The sequence below is a fragment of the Loa loa genome (genome assembly GCF_000183805.2).
Source record: "Loa loa unplaced genomic scaffold supercont3.1, whole genome shotgun sequence".
NCBI lineage: Eukaryota > Metazoa > Nematoda > Chromadorea > Rhabditida > Onchocercidae > Loa > Loa loa.
The window spans coordinates 28,796-41,403 of NW_018108181.1; the positions used below are offsets into that span (position 1 = coordinate 28,796).

At 35.0% G+C, this 12,608-nt stretch overlaps 2 protein-coding genes across 3 annotated transcripts; one reads left to right on the forward strand and one right to left on the reverse strand.

Moving 5' to 3' along the window:
• Nucleotides 1–25: 25 nt before the first annotated feature.
• LOAG_00059 (hypothetical protein) lies at nt 26–3,078 on the reverse strand (the record flags this gene model as incomplete). The annotated part of the gene is made up of 10 exons (XM_003135600.1): nt 26–256; nt 485–727; nt 1,016–1,103; nt 1,210–1,334; nt 1,509–1,662; nt 1,886–1,944; nt 2,095–2,162; nt 2,420–2,521; nt 2,643–2,726; nt 2,931–3,078. 10 exons carry the CDS (start codon nt 3,076–3,078, stop codon nt 26–28), a joined length of 1,302 nt encoding a protein of 433 aa, XP_003135648.1.
• A 2,186-nt stretch (nt 3,079–5,264) lies between these two features.
• Nucleotides 5,265–11,030, forward strand: LOAG_00060. 2 transcript variants are annotated; one of them, XM_020445331.1, is made up of 9 exons: nt 5,265–5,654; nt 6,142–6,257; nt 6,700–6,839; nt 7,063–7,237; nt 7,520–7,614; nt 8,985–9,146; nt 9,353–9,550; nt 9,920–10,027; nt 10,415–11,030. In XM_020445331.1, exons 1-9 carry the CDS (start codon nt 5,641–5,643, stop codon nt 10,589–10,591), a joined length of 1,185 nt encoding a protein of 394 aa, XP_020307531.1. In that variant the 5' UTR covers nt 5,265–5,640; the 3' UTR covers nt 10,592–11,030. The 2 variants fall into 2 exon arrangements, with proteins under 2 accessions (XP_020307531.1, XP_003135649.1); XM_003135601.2 differs by having other exon boundaries at nt 5,649–5,764.
• Nucleotides 11,031–12,608: the final 1,578 nt, after the last annotated feature.

A 12,608-nucleotide genomic window follows, 5' to 3' on the forward strand; every position in this document is an offset into this window, starting at 1 on the left:
TTTGCTTAAAACGAAGTGAAGCGATTTACAATCGATTGATCACCACTGCATCCACTATTTCGTCCTTCTGCACCGTCGACTTGGTATCTGTACAGGGGGGCAATTTCAGCAACAAATTAGCACTTCGAACTGATAATAGGCGTGAGCTCATTTGCTTTTTTTCTACACAAATTGCTCGAGGCAAGTTTTCTGGATCAGGTACTAGACAAGCTCGTCGGTATTCCGGCCGACAATCCAGTTTTATTGTTTCACTTAGCTATAAATTCGAATTCTGTTCAAACTCTGCGGTCAAAGTAAATTTTAAAATATGAGAAATGAATTAAAAACAGTGTTAAGGACAACAAGCCCCCTTATACTGTATAAGTTTCTTAGGATCTTAAACTCAGTTCTCTTCTTGCTGGATTTTATTTTAAACCTAGATTTTTTATTAAAAGAAAAGGAAGAGGTGAAAATCACGATGTTTGCGAAAAAGAAAAGCAGTTACCCGTACACTGATAACCGTATGCTGATAGTGTTCCCATCCTGCCATCTTCTTCAGCGTAGGTAATAGAAATAACTGTGCGGTGACCCAGGTTGATACAGGATTTCCGGGCAGAGCAAAAATCAATTTTTCTCTATTATTCCACTTTCCACACGCGAAAGTAGTTGGTAAACCAGGTTTGATCATCACTCTACCGAATTTGATCGTGAAATTTAACCGTTTTTGCAGTACATCTTTGAGATAATCCTTAAATCGATTTTGCATCATTCAACTTGTGTTGGAAGAACGCTTGTATTATATCATGAAGATTTTTGGTATGCTATAAGTAATGGCTAAAGATCATTATCAGAGTTCCATCCTTAATTACAAAGTCATTTAGTGGCAGATCGAATTTTCATGGACAGATTTTACATTTTGAAAATATTATGTTCCGCTCCTTAATTTGGGACCTTCAACAGCTTTCGGGTAATGTATCCGTCCACAAAAAAATGAAATTAGTATCTGTCCGTGTCGTATTAAGCATAAAATTGATACCTTTTCACCCATAGAAACGCCACCTGAACAAACAACAACGTCGCACAATGTCAGTGCTGTTTTCAGTCCTTCTTCTATTTTTTCCTTTCTAAAGGAGCAAGAGAAGTCATTTCATTAATCTGCTCACATCTCTTTAGAGAAATTCTGTAATTACTACCAATTTTTAATTTCAACTTCAAGTGGAAAAACCTGACTTATCTGGCAAAATGCCAATATCCACGTGCTTGAAATTATTTTCCTTCAGCAGAGCAATAAGTTGTGGACGATTTGTGTCCCGTACTGATCCCAATAGACAATTATTCGATCCGCTGTCCACTACCTTAAATCTTGCATCATTTTGCCGATTCATGTTTTCTGCTTTAATAATGACTAAGCTCGATCTTGAAAAAAATGGAACTGCGATTTTTTGGAATTTTGATGCCAAAATAAACTTTTTAGTCCAGTCCCTTAAATGAATCAGTGTGTTTGCTTGTATCGTCTCTTACCAACTTACTTCATTGCCTGTCGAAATAACTGCCACTTTGGGTTTCCGAAATATTTCCACGAAATTCCTTTCTGATGCCGTTAAGATACCAATTTCAGCTGCACTTATTGCACATCCTTTAAAAAGTAAGGTTTCTCCCAACTCGATATCACAACCAATTTCTCTGTAATATGAACATTAAATTTCGGGAACGTATTCGTGGCGAATTCAGAAACAGATGTAAAAACCCTTGTTTGCGCTCTTTCCGCATCAAGTGGAGGTCAGATTAATTACCTCGCTTTGCTTATCTTTTTGAAGCATTCAGTTACTTACCAATCTCTACTAATATCTACATAAAGTCTTCTCAATGGACAAGTTTGATATACAGCTGAAGAATCCCATTTTACCTGATATCTTGTCCAATTTTCGGTTCATCCAAAATCTCTACTGTAACTTCTTCAGAGTTCTAAAAATTGAGTGTGTCATTCATCATAATGCTGTCGGGAAAAAATATATGAATTTAAATGATTGAAAACTTACATTGAAACAACTAGACGACTCCTTTGAACAAACAAAGTTGATTTATTAAACGAAGATTCAATGAATGCTAACTAACATTATGCTTCACAATGCGAGTATTTTCAACCTGTACTACCGCGTTTGCACCATCTGGCACCATGGAACCTAAGCAAATGTACAATCAATTTATAAAATAAGACCGAGTAGTGTAACTTATGCTTGGCAAAGTTTGTTTTGAAATGGTGAAGTCTGCTTAGAAAACCATTCGAATCTCTAAACAAATAATTCAGGGTTAAGATATTTGTTAATATCAGTCGATGAATGGAAAAAGAACTTGAGAGATGGCAGGAGGATATTATGATAAGATTCAAATTATTTAAGTAATGACAAAATCTAAATTTCAATCTCATTAAAAGCATAACCTGTATTTACTCGACAGACAGTGCCCGGCCGGAGAATATCGAAAGCCAAAACACCGGCCGTTGTTCCAGTTACGACCTTTCGAATACCTTTGCCATCTGATGCTTCAAATATCCACCATCAAACTTATTTTTGGTGGAAATGACTGCTTCAAAAGAGAAAACTATCGAAAATGTCATAATCTACTTGCGTAATTTTGGAGTAATTGAACATTTGAATACCAACCGATAACAGCATATCCATCTTTAACAGATGTACGCATTTCAGGGTGTGCTTTTGTCGCATTCACATTTTCCGCCAGAATATCTCCTGAATTTCGAAAATGCATGTTTTCTTCTATAAGTATAAAATGTATGGAAAAATGTGAATCCATAAGGCGGAAGCCTTTCAGTTGTTCCTATGAAACACGCCGAGATACAAATATCATCTATCCATCATGTTTTACTAAGTAAGTGTTTACATTCTTAAAATAGTTAATATTTCTAAAATGTTTTGAACTAGTAATGTATACACCTGGTTTGATATCTGTAACGCGGACTAAACGTGTCCTATTCGTCAAGGAAGCGTGTTCTTCTATCATCTCCATTGCTTCCTCCACCGATACAGCTGGCCATATGCTTTGACGCGAACGGCAAATAATTGCGCTCGGTGACGCATTCATCGATTTCAAATAATTTCAGTAGGTCAGTTTTTGGATTAGTCGTATTTGAAATAATCGAAGTTCAACTATTTTGTCGCCTGCAGAAACCGTCACCATAACATCCAATGCATAATCTTTCTGTTAGAGATACACTCAGGTCTACATTTGCGCTTGGGTTATCTGATACCCCATCACTTTTTAGAATGTAGGCCGAATCTGAGAGGTTATTCATCCTATTTACAATTTCGCAAGTTTTTCTTCCGTACAACCCACATCTTTCATTCCGCTGCCTAATGGGTTCTCAAAGGTGACAGATTAGTCAAGTCATTAGATTTTCTTGAATTTTTATGATCGTGCATTCATATAGCAACGCAAGATCTGAAATAATTTAGCCGTAAATAAATAATGACGCTATTCCAATCAAAAGATTACAATGCTATCGGAAGGATACTTTTCAACAACATATTTGAAACGTTGAAATGCATCAATCATATCAGTTTATCAGAGCTAGTCACTCACACAATGAGTGCTGCATTATTCATAGATCCAATCAATGAGATATTGCGAGAATAACTATTTTGGACATTTGACTGCCCGGAAATGCTTCACATCCAAGCATCTTGATTTAGTACAGGGTGAATTTACCGCTTCTGTAAAACTTCCGTTACTACAAAGTATAAATGTAATCGAACTTAAACTAGGAATTCAAATGACTGGATGGACAAATAGAACTAATTCAATGTATGAATTGTCACAGAAATTTAGTGTTAAACACGAACTGTGAAGTGAATTGCAGGATGAATAATAAGACCGACCGTCATACGACAGATTGATGGTGCTACAGATCGATTTGCAATCAACCGTTTGATGCGCTCCTCGAGTGTGTTGTGTTGTAAACAGAATTGTCTATGTGCAGACATCGGAGGACAGCAAAGATTACCCACAAATGGAAATTATTTGTAAATTATTGGATTCGATGGTTGAAAAACAGTCTTCAGTGGATCCTTTGGAATTATTCCGTATAAGGAAGTGACTTTGTATTAGATTAAATGGCACGGGAATGTTTTTGTTACGTTTGTTGGCTGATATATATATATACTACAGTGTTTAACTTCTGCTTTTTATAATCGTTTCAAGAAATTAAAGAAATGATTAATTCACAACGCGAAAACATTTATCAGGTTTTATCAACTTCAATATTATCTAATTTTGAATTCTTGTTTTCAGGTATACACAAGTTCTGAATCATTTTTTTCACGGTAATTTTTTCCGTAGCAGAAAATGAACTGAATACTCATCTCTTTTTTTACTTACTTATTACAATACTATATTCCTTTACGAATATCGTTCTTATCATCGAAATGTTGCTTGTCCATCCAAAATATGGTTTAAGCATTCTTCTCAACGTAAATCCAATCTTCAGCCTTAGTTTCACATCTATTGCAAATCAGTTGCAGAACGAATTCTTGAGAGTCTGTTTTTTGTGATTCGATTCATCTGACTTTTTAATTCGTTTTTCTTTCCATTTTAATACCTTAAAATATATCTCTTTTGAATTGTTTGTTTTTCATATTATTTTATGCTTGTCACACCTTCAACTCTAGGAATACAGCTAAAGAAGTAATAACTTTCAATGATGCGAAAACTCTCACTTATTTTTGCATCAACCTCATGCATTCAACGTCGCATTATTTGAATTTTAGCAACTCCCCGTGTGACAAAGTTTGATTGGTTTTTTCCCGTTTATCCACTGATATGTTTTTTGTCCTGTTTTTTTTCGATTTTCAAATGTCTTTTAAATGATTATTACTTTTCTTAAAATCTCCGAAACCAAAAATTGATGAAAACTGACATTTGTAAAATACAAAAAAAAAGTATCTTTAATAGTACTTATATTACTGCAGGAAAATTAATTATAACTTCAAATTCAAGTTACCACCGACGAGGAAATCAAAATGATTTTTGAATAAAAACAGTAATAATGACAGGATTTTTCTCTGCTCATATTTGATTTGCAACTATAAGCTGCTAGGTTGACCTTAATGATTTATTCAAATGTATTTAAAGACTTGTTGATTTTTCTTTTCCGGCAGCAATATTCTTTTGTCAAAGAAAATTATATGTAGTTTTCATTCAAGCTGCGCCTTTTGGCCAGCCTTTCCAGTTTTCTACTAGATTTTTCAAACTAATTGGATAGCATAATTGGATATTTCTCTTTGCTAATTTGTCACATAATTTATGGCCAACAACTTTAACTGCGTTTTAGTAATCTCTTATGTCAACACATGCATAAAACTAATCATAAGATATGAAAATGCATTAGGTCATGTAAAAAATTTGCTTTACCCATCCCTTTTTATTTTGACCGTTCTGACCGTTCTCTCATTTGACCGTTTTGACCGTTCTGTTAAAGTCACCGAAACTACAGTTTTTTTCCTTTTACAAGCTGAGCTTATCATTTAGACTTCTAAAGACAAATCAACCTTCTTTTATTATTACTCTAACAATGCTTTGCACTCTCTAAACACAAATGAATGCACCAAATCACTTGTCCTTATTTTCCTTTCAGTACCAATTGCAGTCATGAATATTTTCAGGTACTGTTATTTTATACTACACTTGGTCTTCCTATGAATCAATATTTTATTCTGTTTTGTTTGGTCACAATAACAAATTTTGCTGAAGCTTTGGAAAATGGATTAGCTAGGTTTCTTTATTTTGCTGTGCAACAATGAAGTAGGTAAACACGCGGCATTTGTGACCAGGTCAGGATCACCTCCCTCTTCCTCTCCCTCCTCGTGCTTAATTCCGGCTTATAAAATTATGTTTACCGTTTGTCCCAAGTGCACTTTTTTTTATTTTTTCCTTACTTTGTTTGTTATTGATTTCTTTCCGTTCATTCCTTCCTCTTCCAATGAATGTGACTAGACAAATGTTTCTTGTTGACCTTGGTCTGAAATTCTTTAAATAAACATGGAAAAAAAATTTACCAAGCATAGGTTAATACAGGATACAACTGGATACCAGACACAAATTTAAATGTTTATTAAATTTCTTAAAATTCATTTTGAATTCCTTTTTTAGGACACCACCGATGGGATGGATGTCTTGGACGAAATTTCACTGCCAGATGGATTGCGTACACCACCCTTTTACATGTATTAGTGAAAAGCTTTACATGGACATGGCCGATCGTATGGGTAAGCTATCAAGAAAATCATTCAACTTGATATTCCCTGCAATATATAAATGTCCAATTACCTTTGCAGATTAGGTAAAGAGAAAAGAATAAAAAATAATAATTCCAAAATAACAAAACCAACTTCAAATTAGCCGTTGAAATGTACATTTAATGTAATTTTCGACTCAATATATCTCGAAATCTTGCGGACCTCTACTCAGTGGAATTTGATAATCTGGAAGGTCAGTTTAGGATGGATAGACCAGCTTCTACGACAATGACAGCTTCCCTGATATTTGGACAATAACTTTGCATATGTGAAAAAGTTGCACTCATTTATGCAATCTTATGAAGAAAGATGGACTGACCATATATCGATGTAAAAGTGTGCAGTGGATCAGGTTCCTAGACTGTTTCCTAATTTTATGATACAAGAGATTATCTTATTGTGTCCATTTCAGTAGATGATGGTTATCTCCAGGCGGGTTACCAGTATGTTCATGTTGATGACTGCTGGATGGAACGAAAGCGGGATCAACACAATCGTCTTATTCCGGATCGGCAGCGCTTTCCAGGCGGGATGGCTGCACTTGCTGATTATGTCAGTTTGCATTGCAATTGTTCATTGCTCGATATGAAATAAGTGAGAAGAATAAAAGTACAAGTTCGTAAAAGTACATGTTGTAGAAAAAACTAAAGCTTTAGTGAAAAGAAGCTCTCGTTAAAGGCACTTGGATTTAGGGAAATGAAAACAAAAAATTAAATACGCATCAATTTACGAATCTTGTTTTTTAAGTGAGAATTTGAAGTTTGCCAAAATTTAGATGCATCAGCGTGGCCTAAAATTCGGTATCTATGAAGATTATGGCACGGCCACATGTGCTGGCTTTCCAGGTAGCTATCAATATACAAAAATAGATGCCGATACATTTGCTGAGTGGCAGGTTGATTATCTCAAGCTTGATGGTTGTAACATCGATGTTAATCTGATGCCGAGCGGTTAGTTCATCATGTTTTTGAAAATATCAGAAATTGAATAATGTTAGACATCAAACCGTTTTTATGTATCTTAGAATCATGTCTTAAAGTTGGACGGGATCAGTTCCAAATTCTGAATGTGATTTGTAGTAGCCTGCTATCATTTTCCTTTTTTCTCGTCCGGATAGTTTTATAAATCTTCGTATACACATATTTTCTAGATGAACTGTTAATATATCAGACCTGGATAGTTGCCCAGCTGTTCCTGCAGATAACATTTGAATCATTTTGCTGATTACATAGGCTATGCGGAAATGGGTCGGATGTTGAATCTAACTGGTCGACCTATCGTCTACTCCTGCAGTTGGCCTGCCTATCTCATCAATCAACCGGAGAAGGTTATTTCGCTCTGTGAGCAGGATGCAAAGAATTTTTATTCATTTCTGATTTAGAATGAGAAATTTTTTTTTTTGAATCTGAATAGCTATGGATTATATCACAATCATACAGAAAGAGCAAGTCACAGAAAAATTTTAGACGATTGTCTTTTGTCTTTAAATTTAAGCTTCCAATTAGCATATTCTTTTTGGATTGATTAGATGAAAGTGGGAAAACTTCTGGTAGTTAGCATTAACTGGAAAAGACAATGTATGTATAAAACTCCCGTAGAACCGATTTAATCGAAAAGTCATCCAAAGTGAAGTGTCGTATTCTACACAGAAGGGATGACAACAAGGGAATAAAATACCGTTATCTCTTTTAAAAAAACAAAAAACAAAAAAAAAAAATTGCAAGAGTCTTACTGATCATTGCATAAAAGTTCTGCTGAATGACAACAGGCAAGATTCTGGCAGAAATTCAGCATACAGAACTTCTCCACTTATTTTAATTGGTTCTGAATCACTAAAGAAATATCGTCCCCCTTAAATATCCTTCTCGTCAATTGCACGTTAAACTACTCGATGATATTTAACGAACATTGCACTGCGTGAAAATGAACTGAGTGTTAATGAATGGGAAAAGGAAGTTCAATATAAGCTATTTGGACTATATAACACTGCTCATTTTTCTAATTTACAGACCGATTAATGAGTAAAAGTGAGTAATCCTTCTCTCAATTTTTCACTTTCTGTCGATGCGGTATTCTTCAGAACGATTTGGTGGAAATGTATAAGCATCGATAACACACAGGAAAAAGTGAATTAAAATAAAGGGAGCGAAAATTTCGGGATTCCGATTTGTTGCAAACTCTGACCAACTTTAATTAGAGACATTTATCAAAGAACTCAATAATTAACTGAGGCAGATAGTAAACATACGACTAGTGGGGCGGAGAAAGCGAGGGTATTGAGCGTATCATTTCTTGATCACATAGAAGACGGAATTTTTCATAAAATAAGCGGTACAATAGCTGTCGAGATGATCAGGTGAAGAGATGATATTAGAGCAACATGTGTTATTCACTTCACCGGTAATGGTTGTCGCGGTGTCTACGGAAATCAACAACTGAGAAAATCGTTCTCATTTGTGGTGGGAGCACTGGAGATAATATGGCGCAAAAAAAAAGATGAGTATGAGTATAGAAAGTGTGATCATATAATTACATCGCGAGCATCTCACTAAAAGCTCGAGCAATCTTGGTGATACTATTTATACATATTCATGGTTCTCTTACATTTGGTTCTTGTATTGGTTTTACGTTTGCCATATCAATATTATCACAAAAGTGTTAACAAGAGAATATCTTTTCACAATCCTTTTTGTTTAGGTTGATTATCAGTTAATTGGACACCATTGTAATTTATGGCGTAATTTTGATGACATAAAGCGTTCCTGGGCTTCCGTGAGAACTATCATTGATTATTACGATTATCATCAAGACAAACATATTCCTGCACAGGGTCCTGGAAGGTGGCATGATCCTGACATGGTATGCTCTTTAGAATTCTACAAACTTGATTTGCTTGCTCAGCATATGGAACAAATAAGATTACGATTATGATAGTAATGAAGCCATATTGTCATTTCAGAAGCTGTTGTAATTTCTAAATTTGGAACAACACAAAAATATCATCTAGCGTAGCTATCAAAAATTCAGCTTCTCTCGATGAAACTAAATAATTTTCAAAATTTCAGATAATTGTAGGGAATACGGAGTTAACCGTGGATCAAGCAAAAGTGCAAATGTCTATTTGGTCAATTTGGTCTTCACCGCTAATCATGTCCAATGATCTGAGGCTGATTGCTCCCGTGTTCCGGGATATTTTATTGAATAGGCGGGTTATTGCCATCGATCAGGATTCACTTGGCATCATGGGACGATTGGTTGCTAATGTTAGTATAATTTACTGATATTTAATCAACGTACGGTTTTTATCCACACATTTCTTTGCTTATCCACCATTCATTGATTTGATTCCACTTTTCTTTTTTCCTTTTTCTCTTTTCATTTTTAAAATTATTCCAACAATTTTTCCAACTCTGTACTATTTATTCAGTGAGTCTAATTTTTTCAGGATAGTTGACATTCCAATTGTTAACATTCCATAGTGTTGACATCCCACAGATATTATACTGACAAGTTTATCGTATTTAAATTCTTATTCATATTTAGTATTTTTAGTGAATCATTATGGTCAAATTAATTAGGAAGGAAATGTTTTGATACTTTTTGCTCCCCTCTAATCAACAATTTTTTTTTAGACGACCGATATTGGCATTTACGTGAAACCCGTAATTCCAGCAGTACCCTCAGCTCATCGTTACTCTTACGCTGTAGCTATTTTCAATCGTAATCTGCACCAAGGAATGGTATATTTTCACTTTTTTTCATAGTAGCACATTTCTATCTGCTTTAATTTGAGAGCTGCGAATATGGGTTATTACTTGGTTGGATGGAAAAAAATTGTGAAACTTTCCGTTTCCTTCTTAACCGTTTACTGGAATATTAGTGGAGGTTAGTACCTAAAACAAGATTATTCCCACTCCTCATATTTGATACCGCTAGAATTTTTTTAAAAAAAAAGCTAAATTTTAATTCCAAAAAATATGTATAATTCAGAGTTTTGTCGTAAAAGCATTTGCCTGTAACTTGTTTGATCTTCTTCTTACACCTCCTGAATTGTCAGATGAATTTAGTTTGATTCTTGCAATATTGTAATATTTCTTTTGCTTTCCCGATTTGAACATTTATTACAGAATGTGCGCTTCCTACTATGGAAAATTGGACTCACCAACCCCAATGGCTATTTAGTGCAAGATTTATGGAGCGGCGAGCTTAAGGGCCTACTAAAACCTAATGATTTTTATTCTGCAGACGTGAATCCTACTGGTATTGATTTTTTCAAAGCAACGTTACCAGATTTGCAGGAATGATACATTTCTCATCATTTTAACCTAGGTTAAATACGAGTTAATAGTGAGTTTTTTGAAAACACTTCATTGAAATTTGAAATCTAATTTAAGAACCAGAATGTTTCCCAAGCGCGAAATTAAAAAAGTATAGTTGCATGAATTCGATGTGAAAATGATGTAACAAATATTTTAAATCACTTACTATGTTCGATATGCTTTGATCATTTAGTATGTTTTTGGGAGCCTAAAAGCCGTTTATTGGATTACATTTTCGTTTTTCGTAAGGCCGATCTCGGACAATTAAGCCAGAACGGTGGACGGGCCAAAAAAAAAAGAAAGTGGTAAAAGGCGGCATGCTGTTTGCTTGTCTTTCTCTTCCTTCAGCTTCATAATTAATTCACTGGGCGTCAGAACCAGAATTATTTGTGCATTTCTGAATTGGATAAAAGTATTCAAAAACTGCGTTTTGCATCGGTCGAAATGAAACAAACATTGTAAATAATTTTTTTCTTTAATTCAGTGCAAATTACAGATAAAATTGTGGGAAAGATGATTTTCTATTTGTGCTGGACGAAATCTTCACTACTTAGCAGTTTATATTAAAAAAGAAAAAAAACAATTTTCTAACGAATCATTTATCAAACTGCTCATCTGAAAGAAATTTTCATGGCTATATAACAGAAGTATTTGAAAATATAATCTATGTAAATAGCTGGTAATAGCAAACGATCGATTACCAAGTAATAAAAAAAAATGGGCGAACTGAAGTCAGAAGCGTCCACTAAAAAAAAGGTAATAAAAGGATCAATTATGCTGATCGAGCCGCTGGAAATGTAGAAGGATGGACGGGAGAAGAAGAAGACGGAGAGTTCAGGAATGGATTGATGTTTAAATTAAACAGCCTTTCCAACCAATAGATTTATTATTGTTCTAATTAAGCTGCTCTGAGGGAATCCCCGTTCTTTTAACTCAACACATGACTTTCCAGTTACTATCAGTTGTGCCATTCTTCACTCTCCTCTTCTGAATTTATAACAAGTCACTCATTTAACGCGTCAAAGAATGCATCATTTGGCGAGATCAACAAGTGACCAAATTCGTTTCAATTATCATCAGATTGGACCATCTGTTTCACAACTCTCAAAGTTGCATGTGATGCCCTCAAATGTCCTCATATGTCAACTTCGGCGGAAAGAAGTGATGGATGGAACTCTTTTATTAAAGACAAAGTTCCCAATTAAAGAATGATTAATATTCTCGGTCGGGCGAGGAAGAGACGAGGAATGAGAGAATGAGTAGTCAGTACGTTATCGAGTAGTGGCAGAGAAAAGGAATGCTACGCAGAATAAGACGAAAGAGATGAGTGAGGAGATCTGTAATGAATGTGACGCGTACAAACGAGGGCACAGAGAGGGGCTGCATCGGGAGGGTTGTCGTACTAAGTTTGTATTCAAACGGTAATGGTTATATTTTCAATTATTCATCAGTTAAACTACGTGAAGCCATTCGGTTGGGCACTCTGTTCCGGTCACTTCTCAGTGGATCATTTCTGCGTTAATTGCTATGATATACCTTTCGTTGTGTTGTTTTGTATGAGTTAATTAAACCCGGTGCATTTCAGACCAGTGCACACATTTTGAAGTCATATTTCAAGAAAGATTCTCATTAGCTCAAATCACTGTTGAGCAGTGGACTTGGTGCCAGCTGTTATCAGGCAAAAGTTGCGAGCACATCCGAGCTGATTTTTTTGAAATTACATTATGTGTTGGTAATTATTATTTGCAGGTTTTTCCGTCTTCACTACATCTTCTTAATTAGGAGATTTGGAACCTTGAGACCTTTGCTTTCTCCTTTTTACTTAGATTACAGAACTACGTATTGTCGCCTCTGTTTATGAATTCTCTTCCGAAGTTCAAGGTTTATAGTTAAATTAGGTAGTATGTTATGCTTACAAATAAACTGCAGAAGTTACATACAACAATTAACTTCTGTTTAGATAGCAAATATCAATGTGAATATTGTTGGTGTTTGGATATGC